Consider the following 27301-nt stretch of genomic DNA (forward strand, 5'->3'; position numbering starts at 1 on the left):
TATGACAAACTGTTTTAAAAGGGAGAACTGAAGGAATAACAGATACTCCTTGACAAACAACAAATGAGTTTTATAAATGCTTCCTAACTCAGCAGCAGAAAATATCTTTTCAGAGAAAACTGTGCCACCTCAAGGTCAGAGTTTTTTTTTCTTTTTCTTTTTTTTCTTGCCAGTCTCTGAATTGTTGTGTAATAAAATTGCTTCATTTGAAGAAAACATTAATAAACCTGACTGGGAGGGAGTGTTTTCAACATACCAGTTTAAAGCACATGAGCAGCTCCACCAGGAAAGGTTTCATCAAGTAAAACTGAAGGCTGGCATCAGGAAGGAGGGCTGGTGTGTGAAGGCTTCAAACACACATCCTGAGTGTTGTAAGAAAAAATTACTATAGCATGTGAGGGCAACAAAAACCCAGCAGTGGCTGCTTCCTGTAGGAATGTTAGATCTATAAATGTTTCTTTAGCAAAACACTGAAAAAAAATCTGTCATTCCTATTGTATTTTGTTTCTTAAATATAGATTTGCAGAGCTTTAAATCTATTTTTTTTTTTTTACTTTATCACAATATTTCTAGTCACAAAGAAACACAGAATTATGATTGCCTCTATGTGTGACAGGTCTCACTGTCCACAAATCAGACCTTCTGAATGTCGTTTAGGGCTGCTGTCGCCTGTCCAAAGGTCAACCTGGGCAGGCTGACAGGTCACCTCACAGGTTGTTTAAGTGTTACCATTTCACTTAAGGTCCGTGTGTTTACATCGTGGGAACTTGGCTCCACACAGAAAGAAAGAAAGAAAGAAAGAAAGAAAGAAAGAAAGAAAGAAAGAAAGAAAGAAAGAAAGAAAGAAAGGAAGAAAGGAAGAAACACTCAATCCATGAAATACTGGAGCCAATATTTCATGGACTGAGTCAATGAAATTCTTGCCAAATCTTCTCCTGATGTTGCCAGACTTCTAGCGATGAGGCACTGACAGCATGAAGCAAACGAGGCAGGATTTTGATATCGACTTACATAAAACCCTTGTATCAATTTTCAGCCACAGCGTCCAGCCTGAAATCAACCAGTCACAAACTTACATACTTCCCTAGTTACATCGATTGTGATGATTTTGATGATTATGCCTTATGATAAATGAAAACTCAAAAGTCACAAGACCAGTAGAAAACTTTTCTAATCCAGAAAGATGACAGTATGGTCGACAAAATCACGGAGAAACCTGTTGACTTGACAGTTGTTCATCACTTGTAGCGTCCAAAAGTCGGGCAAGCCACAACATGTAATTGTTAAAGACACTGTCTAATTAAATATTAATGGATGGTTGAGTGGAAGAAAACAACATGGTAGAAAAAGTTTCTGAAACTAGAAACATAACTGCCGCCATTGAGAGAACTGAGAAGCGGAGTGTAGAGCTGCAGTTCCAGTCACCAGGCAGACGCATGCAGAACACGGGGGCCCATCTGCTGGCAACTTCAAAAGCATGTTTTGCATTTCATTTGGAAATCGCAGGTTCAGAGGGGATGAAGAGTGGAGAGGCAAAGAATACCAGCCCACATCGTCAAAAGTACCAAGTGAAGTACAGAGATCAGCTGAACAGAGTCATTAAAGCTCCATCAGCCTACAGGCTCTGAGCAGCACTGAGGCCAAACACCATACACAACATCTGAAGGGCCACATTTCTCTTTTAACTTTCTAAATTCATTTTAGATAATGTATTTTTTTTTCAAAACATATTTCTTTTATTAGCTAGATAATCATCCAGTTTAAACATATTACTTTGTTATATGTGTAACCAATAAATCAATTAATCACATGATAAATTAAAAACAATCTCAATAACTTTCATTTGCATGATTTATCGTTTTTCTATTTTCTCTCTTTTTTTTAGGGTTAGGGTTAGGGTTAACCCTTGGTCTCAACTAACCCTCTGTTTGAAGGACAATTGTGTTTACAGAGACTTCATAATTCATTTTATTTGTTGTTGTTGCTATGTTGTTTATTTGTTTAAATTTAAATTGTTAAACTTAACAATTTAAATTGTTAAATGTTCATTACCATTAAAAGTTTACTGATCAGAATGTGTTCTTTATTTGTTTATTTGTTCTTTATTTATTACTTGAAAATGGTTTTGAAACACTAACATTATCATTTATCGTCCAGCAAAGTTTGCTGTCGTGGCTGGCTTATCTGGCAATGAATGTATACAAGTTTTAGTTGTTGGTGAATGAAATCTATCAGAATGTGCTGAACTGCTGTGATGCCATTTAGCCATCATCACACGCTGACAGAGACTTTTCCTTTACTAGTCATTTGGAAGTAACAGCTGTGAACATATGCTACAAGAAGTTGTGACAAAACCCCCAGCTGTCTGTTGGAGCTTTGAAGCGACTGCATTTCTTGCAGAGGAAGCGTCTGGCTGCTGCTCCCTTCGCTCCCCAGTGAGAGAAAGCCGGCTAAAAATTCCTCGCTGTGGCTGTGCGTCGTATTCAACACAGCCAGGGCAGGGAAGGGAGTTCTTCTTCCTCTCTCTCTCTCTTTCCCTTTTTCTCCTCACTCTCTCACACACAGCTCAGCATCGCCACTGACGCGACTCATAAATTCACCCGTTTTATGCTCCTCAGTCCTTCAGAGCCACTTGGAGGGAGGATTTGTGTAACAGCTCCGGTTAGCGGTGAGTCATTCCTTATGTCTGTCTCTTCATTTATGAAATTCTACTCCTGCTCCCATCACTTCTGCTGAATGAAATGTACTTTTCCTTTTAAACTGTCACAAAAAAAGATGCAGGTAAGAGGCAGACACCTGCACATAAACATATATATATTAGGAATAATAATAAAAATAATAATAATAATAATAATTGGTATTATCATTATTAGGCATTTTTATTATTTATTATTGTCTCTGCATATTTTTAGATTTATTTTTCCACTTTTTGCATTCAGGACAGCCATCTGATTTTGTAAACTTTATTCCATTTTTTGACATTTATTATGGATGGAAAGCTGTAACAACCTATTTTCCAAACTCTACATTGAGCAGAGTCAGCACCTCTGCACAAGTTGCAAAAGAGATTTTAATTTTAATCATTCCCAACTTAGTGAGTTAACTTCCCAGTATGTGCCGTTTGTTTATGCCTGTGAGGGAAATGACTTCCGCATGCACTTATCCTGTATGTGCTGAGGGTTTGTCGCTAAACGTTAGGGATGATGAGGCGGTGAGATGCAGCTGCTCTGCTACATCCTGTGGATCCAGAGACGCAGAGCTGATCAGTCAGATCTGCATCAGCTCAAGTTCCTATAGCTACCGTCAGAGTTGCTTGTGTCTCGGGCAGCGTGTTGCCAAGAAAAGTACACACGTGTCCTCACAGCGGGTGGCATTTATTTGGAAGAGCTGCATAGTGCAAAATCCAAAAACTCGGGTAATAATTGTTGAAAAAGGGTAGGCAATTAGAGTCATCAAGAGCTCACAAATTCAATTCTGTTGTGCAGAATCTCTCTCTCTGTGAAGAAAACATCATCTTTTTGTGAAGGATCGGACTAAATGGGGAGTGAAGGAGCAGCCGCAGCTTGGCAGCCAGCTCCCCTCAGGGTTTTAAATGTGGCTCCTGACAAACGTCCACCGCTCACCTCTCACACCAAAACCATGTCTGTCTTTTAGCTCCATTGTCTGCTTTACATTATGACCGGCTCATCTCTGCTGAATGCTTGTTGGGTGAGTGATCTGCAGAGGGACTGCTGTTCTATTGAAACTCTACAGTGAGGCAACGGAGAGAAGTGGTTTTAAAAGAACTGCTGGATTATTTTACTGGTATAATGTGACAGGAGCAGAAGGAGAGCAGCTTAGCAGGAACCAAGAGCCAAAGATCTTTTTTTAAAAAGGTTTTTCTAGCACTAATGGCCTTTATTTGCAGTAGATTAGACAGGAAATAGGCAGAGTGCGAAGGATTGGGAACAGCAAAATACTGTACCGCATTTATCTTTGAATTTTCCTTGGCATTGTTCCGATCAGCGTCTGCAAAGACACAGGATTCATTTACATCCAGTACAACACTGAATCATTGCCATGTTCTCCAGAACATCCCAATGATTCTCAGTGATCAGCTTGAACTCTGGTGGCCAATCCATGTCAATAACGCCTCATCCTCCCTGAACCACTGTTGCACTATTTCAGATCGATGAATCCCGGCATTGTCATGTCGGGTTATCCCTGTGTCTTCGGGGTAGAAGCAATCCATTGATAGAATAACCTGGTCATTCAGTATCTCCAGCCAGTCAGCTGACCTCATGATGTTGCTGAACTTTGACCTGAACTGCAGCAGCCCACATCACAGCGCTGCCACCGCAGGTGTTACACCGCACACAGTCTTCCTCTCTACTCACCCTGATGCTCCCATCACTCTGGAAGAGGATAAATCTGGACTCATCAGAACACATGACCTCCTTCCATGGCTCTAGGGTCCACTCTTCACGGTCCCTTCCAAACTGAAGCCAGTTAGCCTCACTGGTTAGTGGTTTTCTTGTGGATTCGCAGCTGTTCAGTCCCTATTTGCTGAGGTCCCTTCACACTGTGCATGTGGAAATACTCTTACTTTAACATCGCCTTGAGACCTACTGTTGTTTTTCTGCAATTTGATGTCATCAAACATTTAAGTTCTCACCAATCATGACCATTCTGGGGGTTTTTTCCCAACCACATTTCTCCCTCAAGGATGATAGTTTCCCATTTTCTTTCCAGGTTTGAATAATACATTTCTACAGTTCTCAACCCGATTTTAGTTGGTTTATCTCCTTTATAATAATTTCACCTTTCATAAACAGCCTAGCATCTTTTACCAACCACAGGATGTGTGTTTCCACATGGATGTCTGGGAAATGAGAAGCTACCAGGTAGTAATTATCCAATAGGAGACTCATACCTGTTTGCTTAGTTCAAACCAAATGGCAACTTTTTGTTTCCTGAAACATCATTGGAGGTTGTTGAGGTAAATTTTGTTCTGTATATAATATCTCACAGCTGACAAGCACAACAGAGTAGAAATCACCTTCCCAATATTTCTCTGCACGTCTTTCTAATAATCTGTTATTGTCATTATGGCGTAGTGATGGTAGATGTCCTACAAAAATGAATAGAAGACTAAAAACTAAGTCTGTAACATAAAATGTGAATCAAAGGAGACACATCTTAATTAGTTGATGTTTTAACCGACAGTTGCATGCTTTGGCAATCATCAGCTGCGTATCTGCAGCACCTATTGGCTCCTTCTGCTGCTGGTTTTACACGTGCGAGCTCTGTGCAATTTTAAAAACTCATCAGTGTTCTGCGTGTGCACCCCGACATGTTGGAACACAAATCAGACAACTCCTTTAGCGTTCTAATATTCTTGCTTTACTTGCTCACAAATGTAAAATACGTACTGATAATGAAAGCATCACAGAGCAGGAACAGCTAAACCAACAGTCCAGTTTATTTATCTGTCTTAATATCAGAGGACAAATCTGAACCTGTTCACCTGCAGTGGCATCGTTTGATGTGTTATATGCCTCATCAAGGGTGACATTCCATCAAAGATGGAACAAGCGCTCTGAAAAGAGTGTTTATTGAATATATCTGCATGTGGAGACAATTCTGCTGCCGCTGGTGATGATGAGATCTGAGCTTATCTGCAACGTACAGATTATTTTAGGCACAGTTTGACTCTTATAAAACCTTTTTCTATGTGTGAATGCACAATAAGGCATGTAGATTGAGAAAAGAACAATACGTATAGTAGGTCCTCAGAACAGAATGAATTTTTTTCTTTGATATGCTGAACTTTTGTTCTATGTACAGTATAAATACAGTAAATAAATGTTGAGCAGAACAGGCTCGGGGTGGCTCACAACAACCACCGCTGTTTGTTTTCCATTTCTGTTTCATAAAGGATTAATATTCCTTTTCATGTATCACATGTAAAGGATACATGTGATCCTACTGAGTTCTTGTTCTGCATCTAATAAAGAAAATTTGGTTTAATTTCCCTGCAAATATAGATACTTGAAGCATAAAATATATGATAAATGACCAAAGATTATACAGCATGTAGCTGAAAGGCATCTTTAAAAACTTTTATTTATCCTTAAATAACCAGCTCTAACTTTAAACTGGACTAAAGAATCTGCGGTGATTTGACAGCAAAAGTCACCAAAGCAGCTCCTCTGCAGCAGATGTGATCTAAAGGTGTTGAACCCTGAAGGCATAAAGGTACAGACTGACTTGAAACCACACATCACAACATGTCGCAATGGTATAATTTTGCTGCAAGGTTCTGTCAGCTACCTTGTTATTAATATGAACATTTCTTCCATGCAAATCCGCTGGCAGCGATCACCACCAGACAATTAGGTTGAGACATCCTGCAGCTCCAAACTACGAGTCAGAGCTGGAATGGTGATACCGGCGTTATTCTGGGTGGAACATTCAGAAGAGAGATAGAGAGAAAAAGAAGACACGCCACCTAACAAGCAGTGTGTTTTTGATAGTGTATCCCTGGCAACCTTTAAAAAGCACCTCTGACTGCGCTCTGTTCCCATGTCATTGGATTCAGTCGCATCATGAGATACGCTGTAGATTGAGGTCTCAGTGTGGCGGATCGGGCCGCCAATCGGCCCGATCCGAATCGGACAGAGCCGCTGTCTGTTGTGTCATTAGCTGTAGTGAAAATAAAGGAAATAAATATTAAAAGGTAGATAGATAGAAAGAAAGGTCTCAAAATGAGACGAGACACGATGCTGATTTCATGAGAACGAGACGTGATGAGATTTTAATATTACTTCCAAGAAAAGTTCAAAGATCAAATTTATGCTTCAGGGATGTGCTGTGGTGGTGCAGGAGTTAAGCACAACCCACATATGGAGGCTTTAGTCCTCGACGTGGCTGTTGCAGGTTCGATTCCTGGTCTGGCGACCTTTGCTGCATGTCTTCCCCTTCTCTCATTACCCACTTTCCTGTCAATTAACTATCAAATAAAGACCACTAGCGCCAATAAAATCTTTAAAAAAAAAAAAATTCTTCAAAAAGACCTTTGCTGTGAATTTTAAAGATTCTGACAATTCAACAACCTGATCTTTCCTTTTCTGATTTGTTTTCATCTCTTCAGACCTTAGAGCGGTTCTCTCACAGTGGATGGTCTGCTGTACCACATTTTCCAGTTACTACTGATAGAGTGGGCTCTGATTGTTGTGCAGCACATCTGATTGTTGTGCAGATGTCAGTGTTGTACCACTGACATCTATTCAGTGGTTGTCATAGCGATGCTTTCTGCCTCTTTTTGCATCATGAGTATAGATTATATATAGATTACTTATAGATTTTTTGTGTCAGTCACTCTGTTGAATTTATAGTTCCAACTAGAAATCCACAGTTCCCCCAAACAAATGATTTTAGTGTAGTTGAGATAACATTTACCTCAATGAGAAATATCGTGATGTTTTAATATCGCGAGATCTTGTATCACAAAATCCAGTTTCATCCCAGAAGAATTTGGAGTAAAATTGTTTTTGACGGACTCCAACATATCAAAGCGTTGGTCACCTTTGTAGTTTTGGTCATGTCAAGCACAACATTTTCTGGTCGAAAACAGAGACATCACAGAAAAAGCGCCAATTTTTTCTCCCACAGGCCGTTTTGTAGCCACTTTGACAACAAACAGCTCAAAGTTTCCAGGATTCGCTGCTGGTCTCATGAAAGGAAATGCAGTTATGTGACGGCAATAAAAACATAACAGCAGGGTGCTCTGAGCTAACTCGGTTTGATCAGGGTTCCTTCATGTTTTCTAAATTGTGTCACCTGATCAGTGGAGGGATAAGAACCAGAATCAGTTGGAACTGGTTTTAATGAACCCGTTGCAGAACCAGCTCCACCTTCGGTCTACCTCCACTGCTGTATCAAAGCGGAGAAAACTAACAAGTGAATGTTGAGAGCATGAATACACACTAAAGATAATATAAAATCAAGCATATTTGTTCTGTTAAAGAAAAAGAAATGTAAAAACCAGAGGAAAAAAATCAGCACAGATTCATCAGTGACTCACAAAACTGTGAGGCTGTTGCTCATGTTTGATTGAGCTTTTTTCTACATATTAGTCCATTTTCATATTTCTGTGTATTTTTAGTACCAACTTTACATATCATTGATGTCCATTACGTAACATCTATAAGCGCAAACCCTTGGCTGCTCAGTGAAAGCAGAGCCTTGATCAGAGCTGTGGAGCAGATTGGAGTCTTAATGTGTCTAAAAGATAAAAAAAAAAATACTGAACATATCCACTCAGCTCACTTTTAATCTGCCTACTAATTAGTTGTAAATCATAGCCAGTTAACCTCATACATACTGGACATCTGTACCTGTGAGACAATAGCTTTATATATTAGTTTGTTGCAGCTGTACTTAGAACTCACTAAACATAATGACAGTGAAAACTACTACAATCTAATTAACTCAGCAGTCTAACCTAGCTCAAGCCTTACAGCTGCTCTGCACTTCTCTGAAAAAGCCACATGAAGGGGTGTCAGAAACTCTTCACGCACAAATGAATCCTCTAGCACCTCTAAAAGTAAAAATAGTTCCCATGTCTGTGATGAAATAAATGCTTCCCAACCTCCGGTGTATAAAATCTTGAGTAGCGGATAAAGTCAAGCACTTACTCAGGAATTGGGAAATTTATGAAAGTCTATCTGAAAAGCAACGGGGGCCGCACAGCGGTACAGCTGGTTGCTTTGAAGTAAGAAGGTTGTCTGTTCAAATCCCAGCCTGGGGTTTTTCTGCATGTTCTCTACAGGCACTCTGGAACCCTTCAAGTACAAAACATGACATTTAAACTGAGTGTGTGGGCGTGTGCAGGCGTGTGGGTGTGTGTGTGTGTGTGTTGGACTGGTGAACTCATAGCAGAACTTAAACAGTCTTTAGACAATAGTAGTCAATTTAAACATTTTATGTGAGATTTAAACATTTTTGAGAGCCTTTATCACCAATGGTTAATCAACAGTAGCATAGCTACTGACTGTATGTACCTTACATACAGTAATTAATGTAATGACGTATACATTTTTTTGTTTATAGGTAAGAAAAGAAAAGGGAGGGGATAAAATCATAATGCATGGGTTCAAAATGTAATTCTGAATTGACAGAGAGGTAAACTGACCCACCAGAGCCAAATTATTCAATCAGCCCAGTTGGATTGGAAACAAAGCATTTATACTCCAGTGTTAATTTGTGCGAACGTTCCAGGTTGTAAGATCATCAACATCTTCTTTTCAATTAAATCGCCATCTGCCATCTGCCTTACTGTAGCAATGATGATATGATAGTAGCTGTAATCCACTCAGTCACTGTGCCACAACAGCTGCCACCTCATATCTTACAGGTTACTGATTATGTTTTCTATTAAATAGCATTAATATGTTCTTATTTAGCAGCATACCTGAGATTGTTTTAATATTGTCCGTGTCCCTTTTGATTGATTTAAATTGACAGATTTTGCTTGGAAATGTTATAGTCCAGATGTGAAGTGATAATTGTTTAAAGCACTAGAATGATTCACTAGAACCTCTATTAATTTAGTGGTAAGGCCGAACGTTCATGACTGCTGTTGTGCAAACTTTGACCAGTAGTACTAAAAGTTATTCTTTGCTGGAAAATATATTCCATGAAAACTTATTCTCATGTTGACTGAAGCTCTGTATCTTTCTATCCAGGTTGTTAAATGATAATAATATTTTGTTTATTCCGTGTATGAATGTGCAGGTTCAGCTAACTAGCACCCACACAGTGCTAGGTCCACAGTAGGTCCACAGTATATGGACCCATGAGCAGGTCTAGTATATGGACCTGCTCTCACCATCTCCCAGCCTAAGATAAGCTATTAAAATGCTCGGAAATCAAAGTTTTGAGTAGGAGGTCGCACCTTTAAAAATAAGATGTTCTCAGCTGGGTGCAATCTGTTCCACAGTGTGAACAGCTGATGCTAGCTCAGCCTGTTAAACGAGACATTTTTGCTCACACACTCCTGGTGGGATAATAACCAGCAGCGAGTCTATCTGTTGTAATTCAGCAGGCATGGCAACTAATGGCCATTAGTCCTTAAACTCAGACAGGAGCAAGTGCCTGTGTAATATTAACTTCTCCTGTGCATGCAGAATATTTTATATTAGAAAAGAGAAGTTTGGCAAATCTATTAAGATTACATCAAATAACTCCTGCAGGTACCTCCTCCTCTGTCAGAATGGCAAACTGAGGTTATCCGGTTTCCTTAATGCTAGCTACGTATCATTGATTACCTCTTGAGTTACTTCCTCCCACTAAGATTTTAAAAATGTCAGCCAACAGAACTTTTTCTCACTCCATGACTTCATTCTGTCTGGATGAAAAATTTTGGCTCCCTGTCATGGAATTAAATTAAAATCTTTATTTATTTTCTGCCACTGTTGCTGGTAGAAGAAAACTTGTGGCAGCCACTCTCATATACTACTATTTTCAAACACATCATTGTGTATCATTAATCTAGGTTGCTGAAAAATCATCATTAATCTCAAGTTAACATAGTTTAACTCAGTGGTTCCCAAAGTGTGGGGCGCGCCCCCCTGGGGCGAGGGGGCAGTGCCATTGCAGGAGGGGGGGGGGGGGGGGCAGTATGGATGAATAAAAAAATAAAAACCAGTTACACAAAAGTGTTTCACTGTAAAGATGGTTTGTAGTGTGTTTTGTTGCAACCTGAAGTGTGAAATTAACTTCAGTGGAGTTTGAAAACAAAATACATGTATAGGTTTATGTCTGGTTGAACAATGTGTGTGCCCAGTTGATTTTTTTTTCTCTTTTTGGGGGGCCCAGAAAATTTTTGGGAACCACTGGTTTAACTCCTCTACTTCTATGCATCGGCAGAAGCAGATGCATAATCCAAGTCAGTCCCCAGGTGATGGTGATCTGCTCGATGTGCAAACATAAACAGGTTACTTTCAGGTTTCAGTGAACCTGGGTTTCCACTGAAGCTGGGTTTCTGTCTTCTTGGCAGTAATTGGGTCAACCTTAAGCCTTTGTCTCAAGTCCTCGTCATTCCTGCTGTGGTTGAATCTGGTCAGTCAGAGGAGCGAGCTCCTGAGTTGCTTCATTTCCACTGTGCTGATGATTTGTTAGTGGGTTTTTTTTGTTGCCAGCCAGCACCCCGCACCATAGAGTGCTACAGGTCACATGACAGTCTTGTAGGTTTTAGCATCTCGTGATCGCACATTAATCCTGTAATTTGTCATCGTTTCATCAGTCACCAGTCTTGATTAGTTCCAGTCTATTAATCTTGATTGATTAACTTGGTTAATCAAGTTCAGGCCAGTTTCTTTCAATCAGTCGCTCCAGGTTTGCGTTTGATCTTGCCGTACCAGCTGGGTCAGACAGTGCTACATCATCAGAGTAGAAACGGATCTGGGGTGTGTCCTTTTCAAATCTTTTACTGGTGTGTCAACACCTATGATCAACAGCAGGGTGCTGGTGCTTTCTGATATAAATAACATAGAAGTAACATAGCAAAACAATACAACCGATAAGAAATAATAAACTGTGATAAAAGTATGCATTTTATCAATAAATAGGATCTCTGTCCTCCTACAAACAGCAGGCACTTATCTGGCAAAGTTACTCACTTTTATCTCACAAAGTGCCTGTGAAACTGCTAAATGGGATTCAAACGCTTGATGAGTCTGTATAAAATAACTCAAGGAGTACATGAGCTTTTTTAAGTGTCACTTTGGTAAATAAAACAAACAAACAAAAAAAAAAACAATTGTCAATGTGAACTTTGATTAGTTCAGCCATTCTTTTCAAACAGATGTTTACATTCAGGTAAATTTTTAAATGATTAATCTGGGACACAATACAGGCGTTGCATCAGTCTATTTTTGGAAACGCTAAGTTTAGCTCTGTTTGATGACGTTTGTTTGCTGTGGAACTCTGATCCATCTAAGCTCATGTCAGTTTCACTCATATAACACATTCAGACAGTGTGTGTGTGCAGGTTGCTGTGTTGATGAGAAAAGCATATCCCTCCGATCGCACTTATTGACATTTATGATGTAATCTCTGCTGTCCGGATCTCTGAATGAATAATGTGGAACACTTCAAAGGACATGCAACTTGAGATGAGCTTCTTTTGTAGTTTTTTATTATACTATTTGCCACATTCATTTTGAACTGATGCGTTGACCTGAAAATAGACTTAGAATTTGAATGTCTGATCATGGAATCCATTAAGCTGCTTTAATCATAATAACCTAAAATTTCCATGTGTGGGCGAAGACGCTGTTTAGCTGCAGTACATAATGTCTCTTTTTCTTAATATGCTGTCTGATGAAGCTTTCATCAGACAACGCTGAAAGCGTTATGTCATTCCTAGCAAGTAAGTTCAGAAAAGCAAAATTGATTAACAAACAATGCCAGCCTTGTTTATTAAATTTCTTTTTAACAGGCTGGCAAAGAATGCAGAGGAAAAAACAAACAGTACTCAGATGGATAACGGTTAGATTTTCCCTCCCTGAACCTTCAGTTCATTACAGAGATTTACTGAGACCTCAGCTCCACTTGCTATCATGTGAGGAGCAGTAGTGATGGATGTGTGATGTTCTGGGGTCAATCAAACATTCCCTTCATTCAACACAACGAAGACGATTCTGTGGAATAACAAGTATTACCACGTGTTTGTGTGTCTCGCTCTGTGAAATCCTGCTCTGAATAGTGTTGTGGGGGTGTGTGTGTGTGTGTGGGGGGGGGGGGGGGTGCATGTGACTGTATGTGTGTATACAGTGAACCTCTGCCTTTTTGTGGTTCAGTATTCATGGATTCACTGACATGAACCATAGCTAATTGTGGCATATTCTGTATTGTGCATTGTCCTGTTGGAAATAAATAAGCAACAACAACCTATTCACAGACTTTTCTGTGGATAACGACTTGACACAATTTGACACAATACTACTTGATCATAGTTTTTTTTCTTATTATTTTTGCTCCCTTGGCGCCAATTGACTGTATCTTCAAGAACAGAGATCTAATCTACTGTTAGTTTCTTACTAACAGTAGATATCAGTTTCTGCAGCGGTGTCATGACAGTTTCCACTGTACATATTGATGTACAGTATATTAAAGTATTCGTTGTGCTAACTATTGAAGCTGGGAGAGGTCTCAAGTATTTGCAGATTTTAGTTATTTGTGGGCAACAGCAGCCAATAAATACTGCAAATTCAATCTACTTGGATCATGGTTGTGGACGTTTCAGAGATTAGGGTGGGACATGTTATATTTACCTTGATGCTACAGTCTTGTCTTATTGGCATGTTACAGGATCGTCTGGTCATTTAGTTATGAGATTTAAATGCTCTGTGAGTTTCCTCCAGCAGTGAGGTAATTATTGGTTAAACCAGTAAGTCACTTTTGGTTCCAACTTCAAGCATCCGGCATGCTGACTTGAGGAAAGTCAGCATGCAGAACCTGGGATCTAAAAAAATCTTCCAATCGGGTTTTTCCTGAAGTATTTATGTTACAGTGATTTTGCAGCAGCAGAGTATATTTGTGGTACATTTGTTATATGAGCGCGGCAGAATTCATTCAGCAAAATTCCTCCTGACTTTAACATTACTGTATGGCATCATATCTCCTCCGATGGAAGAGGATCCGTGTAGTCTGAAGTCTGGTTGTGTAGTTTAAGATGACGGTCTGTGAGGAAAAATGAGGCTCTTTTCAGTCTGTTCACCCACCCAATGTAGTTGGTGCCACTTCTGGACAAAATGTTTGATTAAAACTACCCAACTTTTGTTACAACAACACAAAGTCAGCTTTTAGGGACAAAGAAATAATCTGGGAGTTTTTGAGATTCTGGATACATTAGAGAGAGGATGTTATGTTGGAAATGAAGTATAAGAGGAAGAACCTTGAGTAGATTCATGGACACAATGAAGGACATGTAATGTTATGGGGCAGCTGGTATTCCTACTTGTTTAAATTCTCATCCAATGAGAGTCGAACACCTTTGAGAGACAAAAGAGGTCCAGTTGCTCTCTGCTTAAGAATGTGGGATTGTCATGTCTTGAATTACTCAGTATCTACACCAGCGTTTTTATAATAATCGTTCCTAATAATCATTAAAAACATTTTTATTGACTGGCATTGAAGCAATTAAACCTGTCTTATAACTGCTGAAGCAGATTTGTGCATGCTTCCATTGGCATCCTGATGATTTGTCTTTGGTGATGAGTCTTTGAGAATGGAAGGCTTCTTTATTTTTTTCCCTTTACAGACTCTCTCTTAAAGTCCAGTCAGTTGTAGATCAAAAAAAAAAAAATTTTTCAAATCTAACTTTGCTGGGGGTGAGAATAACTGTGGTATAACAATGGGTAGCATGTTTTCAAGATTACAGGCAACAACAATGCCTGTAATTTTACAGGCACCTGCCAAGGTGCTATCTTGGCAGTGATGACAGCTGAGAGCTCAATTTTCCCCTAATAAAGGCTTAGCATCTTTATGTCTCCACAGTGGCCCTTTGTGTGGTCTTTGTCTGTGAGTTCGCATGACCACACTGGCAACAAGCGACTCAAGTCACAGCAGCAGGAAGCAGAACATCCGTCCATAAGCACACCTCGGCAGGGAGTGCAGATGGCTGCCACCTACGACTGAATGAAATGTTTTCATAATGCATGTCTGCCTTGAGCTGCATTAGAGCTCCTCCAGGCTTCTCTCTGATATTAATGAGTCACTGTGGGCCATGCTAGCGTCTCCTCAGCTTGCATACAATATAAATATGTAAAGGCTTTGAAATCTACTGGAGACCAAGAGTCCTTCCATGGGTGTGAATCTATATTTGGGACAAGCTATTGGTGTATTTAAAAGTTTGTGCAGGGGAACACATTTAGATCGAAAACACATTTGCTTCGTCGAATTGCCTGCAGGCGCTAATTAGTCATGTGAAAATGGCTGTTGAGGATTTTCCAAAGGAAAAAAAAAAACACTGTTTATGATTTAAAGAGAGGGAAATAACCTTCATCTGTTTTCATTTTAGCTGCAGTTGGACATAGTTAATATGCTAAAAAAATTAACTATGGCTCTCTTTGTCTCAGTAATTAAAGGTTTTGCTTCCAGAACATGTTGCATCATCCATGCCCATAGCTGAACCGGGGGCCCTAATCGGCCCCTCGGTGGCAGAGTCGCCTTAACTACTTTGGGCGTCCTTTGGTGTGAAATGTTTTAACTCCTGTATTATGTATGCTGGCTGTTGCTTTTCTCTGTGCTGGAAGTTTGGAGAAGCTTCCATTGGGATTCATCCTACAATACCTCTGACGCAAATTAAACTTCATTATTTAGAAAGTTCCAGTTCATGTAATTCAGGTACAAATTATGCTGTCAAGGTCAGGGTTTATGCATTATAATGTAGGCGTAGTGGAAGAAAATCAATGAGAGATGAAAGAACTCTGGAAGTAGATTAGATAAATACCAGCGTTTAGATGAAGATGTGGATTTGTTGGCGCATTCTGAAATACAAGATTACATATTTATTTGTGCAATATTCCAATTAGATGCAGGCGCTTTGAAAACGTCTGTTAAAGACGGATAACTGACAACTTTGAAGAAGAGACAAGCATCCAAAAACAAATTACGCCTTCGGGCCATAAAGCACAAATAACAGCAGGTGGCTCTGCTTAAATCTATAAACTGGCTTCTCCTTCCTGCACAGCTCAGACTACTGTTTGTGGTGGGGATTATTCCTCCCAGATATTTAGAAACTCTTAACGCCGCTTAATAAAAGCTTTACTTTTACGACCCACCTGAATACAGCAGCTGACCCGTTGTCTTTCTTCTTGGCCACAGCTTAGAGTTCAGAGATGCTGTGGGCTTTTCCAGTCATCAGATCTGAATCCAATCTAACGCCTTAAGGATGTGGGCAAAGATTAGACTGTCAACATGGCAAGTCTGCTGAAAGTGTTTGAAGCAGATGATAGAGTGGGGACTCAAAAGAAGCTTTCCAGCAACAATCATCGAAAATGGAGGCAGCGAAAAGTTCTTCTGAGACGAGAAAATTTCCAGTCCAAAACTGGGGCTTCAGAGGACAGAAAGCAAAACTACAGAGCAGTATAAAGGATTAGTCTACATATGTTCTGAGGATTTTGCTTTTTTTTTTTTTTGTGCTACACTTTTGTCAAAGTATAACATTTGGTTGTGCCACTCTTGGTGCATTAAAGACTATCAAGCCGATGTGATGAATGCTCAGTTCTTCCAAAGCAGAGCATGTGTAAGAAATCCAGCCCATTTTTCACTGAATTGCTTCAATTCAGCCACGTTGGATGATTTGGGAGCATTGAATTTAAGTCCTGGCTTTGACTAGGCTACCCTAAAACCTTCATTTTAACTCAGGATGGTTTGTGGTAGGTATGCAATGGCCAGAAGTCGTTTTCGTCTGGGAACTCTCTCAAGGATGTCATTTTTGCTCAATCACTTTTTGTATTGGAGTTATAAAAAAATCATATTTTGTGAGAAAAACCACATCTACCCCAGTACGTGTAATGCACCACCTCATGGAATCCTGTTTTGGCACAACTACATGTTACTATTTCATGTTTCCTCCATTTTTTTGGATGATGACTTCATGGTTTAAGTGGTGCAACTATACTAGAAAAAACAAAAAGTGTCACCAACCTGATTTAATTAATCATCCTGTTTGGTTATTGGTACGTGGTTGGTTGACTTTCAGCTGGTAGCAAACTATAAAACCTCAACTTTTAGCTTCTCATATCTTAAACAACCAGGAGGTCATGCACTGCCTGGCCATGGAAGGGTTAAAGCAGTGTCAAATCAAAGGCATCAAGCAGAGAAAGCATCTAAGGAGATTGCTGAAACTGCAATTTGATGAAGAACTGTCCACTGCATCATTAAAAACTGGAAGTAAAGAGGGAAACCGTTGTCTTTCAGGAAGAAATGTTGTCAGCGAAAAATTCCTGATTGATTACGATTGTTAATCGCTTTAACATCTGGTGGAATCAAGTGAAAGAAAAACAACAGTGGTGCTCAGAGCATTTCCACGCACAAAGTGTGAAGGGGACGGGAACAGAACTGAACAGATGTGTAGCCTTAAGAAAACCAGTAGTAGTTGATGCTAAACAAAGAAAAAGGCTTCAGTTTGCAAGGCAGCATGAAGATTCCTTAGAGCGACGGAAGGTCATGTGGTCTGATGAGTTGAGGTTTATCTGGGGGAGCAATAGGGCAGATGAAGTTATGCACCCATCATGCCGAGTTGTCTGCTGTATAACACCTGTGGTGACAGCACTAAGATGTGGGGTTGCTGCAGTAGTAAGGTCAAAGTTCACCAACATCATGAGGTCAGCTGACTGGCTGGAGATACTGAATGACCAGGGGCCTCGTGTGAAAAACAGTGCACAGTTTTCATCCTAAAAGTTTGCTAGAGGGAGAAATTTGGAAATTCATGGCACACAAAAAAAAACTTTAGATGTATAAAACGGCAAGCAGGCATGTCACCGCACGTGTTTCCTTTATGAATCTGGACTTGGGTGAGAATTGGGGGCATCTGCCCCTAAATGAATATGCAAATGACCATAAATACCTTGAAACCTCCCACTTACCTGTCTGAAAAACCATGGCAACTGCCTCTACGTGAGTCTGTTTCTACTTCTGCAAATAACAGATTTTATTTAAAAGCCACCTTTCAGGGCACACAAGGCCACCAGGTCACATCAACTGTGAACACACACTCCCCCGCTGGAGCACAACGCCAGTGGAGGAGGCCACAGCTGCCACCGTTCCACAATTACACAAACTTTCATTCAGCTATTTATGTACATGTGTGATTGTCTCCACTTTGTCCACCTTACTAATCATCAAGCCTGACCTGATTGGAGTTAATTTGCTGATCCGACTCCATTTTCTCTGTCTGTGAGAACGGAAATTTAGACATATTTCATGCACATAGGTGCGCAGAGTGATGCAGATTCACATCTACATGTGAAAAAACTGACAAAATGTACTCTCTTATATTCGATTGAGGTTTTCACATAACCTTCTAAAGAGTGTTACGTTATTTCATGAGGCCAAATGAGGTTCAGTTTTAACAGAAAATGTTGGATGCTGGATCCGTATCGCTGTGTGGAATCAGACTTCAGCTTGTTTAGGTGAGTTTTGGTGCGTTTGTTATTGTCGCCTGTGGATGGCCAAGTCCATGGCCACACTCTGATGTCCGTAACTCTTTTTATGCACAATTTATTTTTTCATACAAACACAACAACACTTTAGTTTGAATAAAAACATTTATTAGTTGATTTGAATACATTTGTTCTATTTGTTAGAGCACACATTTAGTTAATATATGTGTTTATATCAACTTAAAGTTAATTTTGTTTGCTTAAGATTAATTCTTTGTTCGTTTTCCTGCCGGTACTTACCTGCCTTGGAGTGACCAGACAATAGATGGTGGCCAGGGCTCAGCAGGCTTACATGCTGATTGGACTGCACCACTAGTTCCTACTGCAGGGGGGATTTGTAGTTTCTTTGTTTAGATAAGTTTTGTATTTAAGTAAATATTAGTATTTAAAGTTTAATATTTTTGATTTTCATTTTTGGGTCTTTAGTTTAGCCAAACTTAGCTTTACTGTTATTTGTTTTGTGTTATTTGTAATTGTATTCAGTTTAGTTACCCTATTGTGTCTTAAAAGGTCTGATCAGCCAGTATATAAACCCCTGAGTCATTTCTTTGGTAGGTCAGTTATGTTTGTTTGTGCAGCCAGTTTGTTTACATTTTTTTGCCTGGGTTCAGTTTTGTTTCTTTGACCTCTTTTATGAGCTCAGTTTATCTTTTGTCTTTTATAATCTTTGGGTTAAAATAAAAATAAAAAATAACTATTTTTTCTAATATATCCTGTGACTCCTCCTGTTTTTAACTCGGTCCATCACATCGCCTAAAAAACATTTGTGTTGCTGTCGCACATTTTCACAGCAGTACAAAAGTTTCACGCCAACTTCTAACTTTACACAGGCTGAATAGTGTGCAAATTTATACATACCGGGGTATCGCATCAACAGATTGTTTCCTTCAGTCATGGCACAGCCATATTGCCAGATGACGATGCCAGGATTTATCAGGCTGACAGGGAGGATGAGTCATCATTTTCACCCATGGACCCTGGACTGAGAATACTGAGTATATGGAAATATGCTGAAATAGAATTTGCGCAGTGGTCGGACTTTCTGATCATCAGTAAAAAACAGAAAAAAAGAAATGAAAAATGAATTAATGCTGGATGGAAATAAATCTTGTGTCATTGCAGAAGCTTATCAAAACAATGCCACAGCAAATGCGTGTCATAATTAAAGATAAAGGTAAGATTGTGTCATTATTTATCTGTACAAACCACTGGCAGCAGCATTCTGCGGCCTGAATATTAAAACGGATTAAAGAAATGAGCTGCAACAACTTTGATTTGAAGTCTTAAAACAATTTCCAAGTTCAGTTTATTAATTCAGTTAGTACCATGTAATCCAGACTGCTCAGTGATTCTTAAGAGAAAAATGCAAAGGATTCACTGGGATGTATTCACATTTTAAAATTGTAAATGGCCACTTGCCAGCTTCTTCAACTTATTTGTTTTCATAAGATTCTTAACATTTTTTGTGCAAAATTTGAAACAGTATTGCTTATATTTCAGCTTGTCGGAAGATATAAGTGCAGGACATTTTGCATTCATAGTAAACCCAGTGGTTATGTGGGCTTAGTCTATTTCCTGGACTTTTTCTGTGAGCTTCAGTCACTTGCTTATGACGGAGTGTTAGGACCAAACTAAGAGCTTTGTTTGTTTGTTTTAGGGGTACGCCGATAAACTGGCCATAATATCCTTCATTTTGGGAGATTGTTGATCGGCCGATACTTACATGTGAAGCCGAACTTATCTAACTCTGGAAAGATCTAAAAATCAACCACTGTGCTCTTCTGCTCTACTTTTAGAGAGGTTTGACTGTCAGCCCGGTCCACCAGGTCATGTCTGCATGTTTGCAGTTAACAACAATTACCCCATGTACCCCCCTGTATTTCAGACGTCCTGGTACATGACCAGGCTGATTTGACCAGCTATTTATCTAACTGAAGTTGACTCAGCTCAGATCGTGTTTGCGTGATAGTCTCTCTGTTGATCTAAATAAGATATATTCTTACCTACTGTGTTGTTTAGTCTCCCTGAAAAAGCCCCAGATGTTTCACAAGGATTAGATAGAAGTGTATATTATGTCTGTGACACATATAAACAACCCAAGAAGTGTCATATGACATTGGTGAAAGGATTCCCTTTTCAGATCAGGAGCTGTAAAACGTTTGACCACAGGCAGGTTTCAAAGTTACTCTTTCAAGTCCGTTGCATTTCACCTCGTCAGCTGAGGCTGAGGCCGTAACACGGGGGCCGTTTTATGGGGCCCAGTGAGAGGTGTTGTGTGATTTCTCTTTCCACATTTTTGATCTGATCAACATATCAAAAAGAATGTTAGTCCTGCTTCATTTATCCCCAGATGAACACAGTAGTGCCTCAAGGCCTGCGATGCCTGGCAAAGATTGCAATTTCTGCGGAGTCTTCCCGTATTCCCTCATTTTACAACCACGAGGTTTGATGTGGGAGTTTATGAAATGGATTAAATAGTAAATGTGTTCGCTTTTGTAAATATAGATACAAATTTGAAAAGTCAGCTTTGTATTTGCTTCAGCCCCCACAACCTTTGGCAGCTTTGCTTTTCTATAGACCAAAGTTCTTCTTCAACCTTCATGTAACCAGGATAAAACTCCTTGAGGTCAGAGATCTCGTTTACAAAACTGTCTTCATAACAACACAGGACCGAATTGATCCTGTTTTCTTAGTAAAGTCACTTGAATTCAGTCAGAATGGATGAAGAGTATCTGTGAACATCAAGTTTTTAACACTTGCCACAGATTTCTGAAGACACATCTTGATTTAGACGGGGCCGTTTTAACACCTAAACATCCATTTCACTGCAGATCGGATCCGGCTGTATGTGTAGAGTCGTCCTGAAACGTGAAGCTCCACCTCATTTTCAAGTCTTCTGCAGCTTCTAACAGTTTTTTTTTTGCCTTGGATTGCCCTATATTTTGCTCCCCATAGATCTAATCAGCTTCCTTGTTCTTGCTGAAAGTTGCATTACGCCAGCATCGTACTTCCCTAACAATGTTTCACAGTGGGGATGGTGCAAAGGCCACAATGTTCAGTTTTGCTCTCAGTTAACCTTGAGGCTCAGGGTGTGATGCAGTAAACCAAACAACCCTAAACCACACTGCCAGCGTGTCCCCCAGCGCAGATCAAGCCTGGAGCCCGGGAGAGCTGCGGCCCGGCGACCACACAAGCCGCACAGCTGCAGAACCGTCAGAACCAGAGGAATCTGTTGTTGGATTTCCTCAGATTGAGGCAGGATGTGTTGCTATTTCATGTTGTCAGACATGTTCTATTCAAGTGATTTCTTGATTTTATACATCAGCATTCAGATGTTGGTGAGGCTCATGAATTTAATTAAGAAAAACACAAAAAAGTAATAATAATAAAACAACAATAAAGTCATGAAATTATTAGAAAAAAGCCACAAACAAAGAGAAGCAGCATTCAGCTTCTATGCACCAGAAATCTGGAACAAACTTCAAGAAAACTGAAAAACAGACGAAACACTGAGCTCCTTTAAATTTAGACTAAAAACCTACCTGTTCAGAGAGTTTTTGAAACATAATCAATGAAACATTAATCTACAATCTGATGTGTAAAGATGGCACCTGACAAAATGTAATGTTTCAATTGTTGACTGTTCTATTATTTTGTGTTTTTATGACGTAAAGCACTTTGAAATGCCTTGTTGCTAAAAGGCGCTATACAAATAAAATGTTATGGGATTTGATAATATTACCTGAACAAAGTCATATAATCATGAGAGTAAAGTCGTACAAAAATAAAGTTTGAGTGTAAAATCAATAGTATGACAATAATGTCATGATTACCAGAATAGAATCACGATATTACCATAATATGGCTGTAATATTATGACTTTATTCTTGTATGAGTTTATTTTTATTATATTATGACTTTACTTTTGTAATTTTTACTTTGTGTTCTTAGCATTCCCTTAATACTCTGTCGTACTTTGATAAAGTAAAACGTCTAAGTAAAGAAAATAATGCATTTACTTCTTCACCTCTTGAATGATTAATATCAGATCTGTACAAATAGATCTGAAGCCTTACTGAGGTGAAATAAGTTGTTTACATGTTAAAACACAAGTCATTGTTTTTAAGGATTAAAGTCTTAACACCGAGGTTTAGTAGAAATTGAAAGACAAAGACAATCCTATTTCCTCCAAGAGAAATAAAATATGCCACCCATCACATAAAAAATGCAACTTTGCTACGTTAATAGACAATGACAAAGACCTGGGAGTGAACTGCTAATCCTTCTGTGGAAGAACAAAAGCTCCAACGCCTGAGCATAAAGGAGGGTCTGGGGTGGGGGGCTGTTCAGAGGATAGTTCATACAGTACCAACTGTAACTAAAAGAAATTTCCCAAACTGACCAAGACATGAACAAGAATCACAAGCGAGAAATATTATTCTGAAGCTAGGACGAATGCTAACTGAGAGGCTACATTCAGTGACTTTGGCAGATCTTTGAATCCAGTTTGTTCAAGATTAACACGTGAGGGAGTGACATTAATACAGCCAAATCCGACAAGCATCAATATCGAACGACATTCATTTTGATATTTGTTATCTGTGTCAGGTCCGTCCCAAAAATGGTCTGCAGATAGAGTGGGGATTATTCAGAGTTCAGCGGCGATGAACAGGATGAACACGTCGACGTACCAGGAGGAGGAGCTGCTGGGTAACTCCACCTGGACCTACCATCACCAGAACCACACCCCCACCGTGCCGCTGCTGCAGGACAAGGCCTCCACCCTCAAACCCGCAGCCTGTGAGCAGGTCCACATTGCTGTGGAGGTTTGTATCGGGACCCGGGAACGTTGACCCTGTGAACCCATGACGACCCCTGACCTGGCTTAGCGTTTCTTTACCCATACTTCCTGTTTCTGCGTGTTCTCTCCTCAGGTGTTTCTGATCCTGGGGATCATCTCACTGCTGGAAAACATCATGGTCATCACGGCAATAGTGAAGAACAAGAACCTCCACTCACCCATGTACTTTTTTGTCTGCAGGTAAATATTTATTGTTAATGTTATTGACTTTTGCGCCACAACAAGTTTTAAAAACTATAAAACACTTTCTGTCCAGACTAAAGATTCTCAGTGTGTGTCCAGAACAAATAAAAAGACAGATCAGAGAACTTCACTTTGGTCCAATCTTTTTAATTGTTCTACTTCCTGCAGCATTTAGGTTTCTCTGTTGTGTTTTTGTTGGGCATAAATGCCTTCTTTGTTGGTCCTCTTGCCACTACACTTTTCTCTAAATGTTTTCACCAAGACCTTTCTAAATTTAATTCTGTTGGACTGCACTCTTCGGGAGAAGACAATAAGTTGTGTTTCTTGGGTGTGGTGAAGTCTTCTCCAACTATACAGAACCTCTCATGCTGAACCTAGGAACCTCCTTGCATCAAAGGTTATTGTTATGAAGAAAAAAAAAGTCAAATCACAGCCCGGTTTGGCATTTTAGCCTAGTTTTTAGTTTAATTGATAACATTATGTAATAACTCATGTCTCACTGGAGTTATTAATGTTATAGAGACTACATGACAGGGTTTACTCCATTCTTTTAAATTCTAGCCTTGATCAGACTCACATTTCATGAGTCCTTTGTATTTACTTTTGAAAAGCATAAATACAAAAATGTACTATGAAGTAAAACGTATATGATTTCAACGAATTTTGGATTTTTGGATGTAGTACGATAAGACGTTTACTTGCGTCATCTTTTGTGATTTCTGTATTATGTAAGACTTTAAGGTGACACAAACGTGGAGCATGCTGGGGTTTGTTACAATGTAACATTTACTGCCAAACAATTCAATAACAAATCCACAGCACAAAGCATCAGCAGCTTCTTTCTGCAAAGCTGTCAAAATCAATGTTGGACTTGTCCTTGAGTTCCTTTTTTTAATTTTTTGGAAAAGTGTCTTCACTTTGTGCAGATTTACAAAAAAAAAAAAAAAGTTCAGATGGTTGAAATGACTGCTGGAAATCTCTTGCGGAGCGTTTAGAAAGCATTTCCATTCGTATGCAGGCAGCTTGACTCTGAACACATCATTCCCCTTAAGAACAGAGAATCTGGTCATCTTATGTCCACTGACATTCAAAGATGCTCCGATTCTTATTCACCTGGAGTCAGGGCCTGTTTTGACAGTAACAAAAACTCCTACATTGATACAGTCAGATTAAAGGGTCACTAGCGTTCATTTTGAATGTTCATTCTGTTTCGCTTTGTTGTTTTGAGCACGGTGTCAGGCAGTATCTGACTTTGTTCTCCAGGGCGGATTAAAATATGCAGCTGTTGTTTTCTTCAAAGAAAATATCAAATAAATACATCGAGGATCTGAAGCAACTAGTTTTAAAGAAAACCTTATGAATTCATTACTGCTGTTTCCAACAGTTACAAGGCTCTAACCAGGAACTTGATGGATTCCTTCTGGGGGTTTTTTCCCCTGTATTTCAAATCATCAAGCAAATTTTAGTATCAGACAAATACAAGCTGAGTAAACACAACAATCAGGTTTCGAATGATGATTTCACTTCTTTATGAGCTTTTCTCAGAATCTCAGGAACCAAACATGAAGAAGCAGCTTTCAGCTTCTATGCACCACAAATCTGGAACAAACTTCCAGAACGTTGCAAAACTGCGGAAACACTTAGAGCCTTTTGAAACATAATGCTTTAAGAATTTAACAATGGCACTTGACTAAATGTAATTTTTCAATTGTTGATTCTATATTGCATGACTTTGTGTTTTTATGATGTAAAGCTCTCTGAAATGCCTTGTTGCTCAAATGTGCTACACAAATAAAATTTGATTGATTGATTTCAAAACCAACCTCTTCCGATATAAAAATGCATCTTGTTAAATCACAAATTAACTGCCTAATCACATTTTTAATTTGACACTTATATCCCTGACTACTAAGTGATCTGTAGTCAGATCACTAATTCCATAAATATCACCTCTGTGACAACATAGAACAGATTAAAATATTCAAAAAGCAGCACATTTTCCCCCAAACTAACACTATTCATGTGAAAAAGTTAGTAAAATATTCTTTAACAGTATAAAAATTCTATTTTGAACAGAGAGCTTCCATATTTCATTCTGAGATCCAAGTTAGCAAAAATCTTCTAACTTTCCTAATTGAAAATTATTTTTCCAACTTAAAATTTTGAAAATTACATTTCTGTTAAAAACAATCAAGTCCTGTTGTATAACTGTTTTGAAATATTTGTTTCAATGGTAGTACTTGAAATGTGAAGATTTTATTCTCCTACCGTTGTAATTGACTGCAAGTCATTGCAGAACAAAACAAACTTCACCTAGCTCCTTACTGGCTAGCTAGCTACATTACAAGGTAAATCCTTGCTTATCAAATTAAAACTACATCCTGTTCAGAAATTCTACAATCTGTCATTTACCCATCATACCTTGCTTCCCTCTAACAGTTTAAATTTAGTTTTAGGATGGTTAGTAATGTAAAAAGATCCTCTGACACAAGGTCTGTACATATTCTGCAAGAACAAATATGTCTGCTCTTTTACTCAGGGTGACAAGAACAAGTTTCTAGACCACCACTGAGGTCTAGAAATGAGCCATGCACTGAGATTCAGGTAGAGAAGGGGATGCTTCTAGCTGTGTAGGGTGGTAACTCTCAAGCACTGGACTTGGGGACCCCCTGATTTAGCACAAAAGGCTGTCGCCTCAAACACCTGCTAACATGCTGCTTTAAAGCAAAATGCATCTGTCAGCGGTATCAATTTGTCCCTCATAAATCATAGTTAGGATCTGCTTTGCTACATGAGCGACAAGAAAATGGCTAAACCCCGCAGAGACGGAAGGTTGCACATTAAATCATTGATTGATTTAACTGGCTCTCCTGCTGGGAGGCAGGGATTTAAATGCATCACTGCTCAGCAGGAAGGTCTGCCAGCTTATCTGCTGGCTGCTGGTGAAAGCACGTCTGTGCAGAAACTTTAGGAATGTGTGTTTTTGGCCAAAAGCGTCCGTTATCAACCGTGTCTGCTTGGTTGCAGTCTGGCTGTGGCAGACATGCTGGTGAGCGTGTCCAACGCATGGGAGACCATCATCATTTACCTGCTGAACAACAGGCAGCTGGTGGTGGAGGAGCACTTCATCAGACAGATGGACAACATGTTCGACTCCATGATCTGCATCTCGGTCGTGGCGTCCATGTGCAGCCTGCTGGCCATCGCCGTGGACAGGTAGGACCATTTCAATGTGCCACACAAGTGTTCTTAACCCTTTGAGTTGTCCACATCTTGTCACGTTACAAATGAAAATTTCAATTATGTCATTTGACAAAAACAACATGGCAAAAAATTGCCAGGTGGACAGAAAATTGTGTATAATCCAAGTAAAAATCTATAAGGTGTTACATGCATTAATATTCACCTTTATTCAATGTACTCTTCCTGTGTGTAAATTAACCTCTGGACAAATTCAACCGTTGACTATGAGTTTTGAGAATCCTGCATGTTGGGGTGAGTCAAAAAATGTGGAAATAAAAAAGTATCTATAAAATACGTAAAGGTTTACATTTTATATGTGTATGACAGTAGGTTTAGTCAGTATGAATATGATTGTATATATGTATATTTTTTTATCTGTTTTATGGTTTTCTGTTTTCTGCTGTATGTTTTACTTTTTAAGGATGTTTTCATGTTTTCTGATCGGATCGTTCTTGAAAATGAGTATTTGTTCTCAATGAACTTATCTGGCTAAACATAGGTTAAGTAAAACAAATTAAACCATTTAATGATTAGACAGTCTGTTTAATATGTCATTAAATCATTAGAATGCAAACTTCTACTAGCTGATGCAGATAATTAACAAAATGTGTATTTTATTATCTCCTAGCACCAGTTCCTGCAGCATCACCATGAAATAATTTTATCTGTCAGACCGGCCCGTTGGGTTTTGGGGCGAGTCTGTAGTTTAACGAAATGGAAAAAAGTTCAAGGTGTTACTTACTGCTTTTCCAAAGCACTATAACCTTGCGACACCAAGTTGTGCACCCGGACACAATAA

General features: G+C 39.2%; 1 protein-coding gene across 1 annotated transcript in view; it reads left to right on the forward strand.

Annotated features, from left to right (window-relative positions):
- Positions 1–2454: 2454 nt before the first annotated feature.
- mc5ra (melanocortin 5a receptor) overlaps positions 2455–27301 on the forward strand; it is a 31874-nt gene continuing 7027 nt past the window's right edge. Inside the window, exons 1-4 of the mRNA XM_032558951.1 lie at positions 2455–2668; positions 22824–23041; positions 23150–23256; positions 26287–26475. Of these exons, the coding sequence (XP_032414842.1) occupies positions 2608–2668; positions 22824–23041; positions 23150–23256; positions 26287–26475 (575 nt within the window). The 5' untranslated portion in view covers positions 2455–2607. The remainder of the gene's footprint in view (positions 2669–22823; positions 23042–23149; positions 23257–26286; positions 26476–27301) is intronic.

Source organism: Xiphophorus hellerii, chromosome 3 (genome assembly GCF_003331165.1).
Source record: "Xiphophorus hellerii strain 12219 chromosome 3, Xiphophorus_hellerii-4.1, whole genome shotgun sequence".
Classification (NCBI taxonomy): Eukaryota; Metazoa; Chordata; class Actinopteri; order Cyprinodontiformes; family Poeciliidae; genus Xiphophorus; species Xiphophorus hellerii.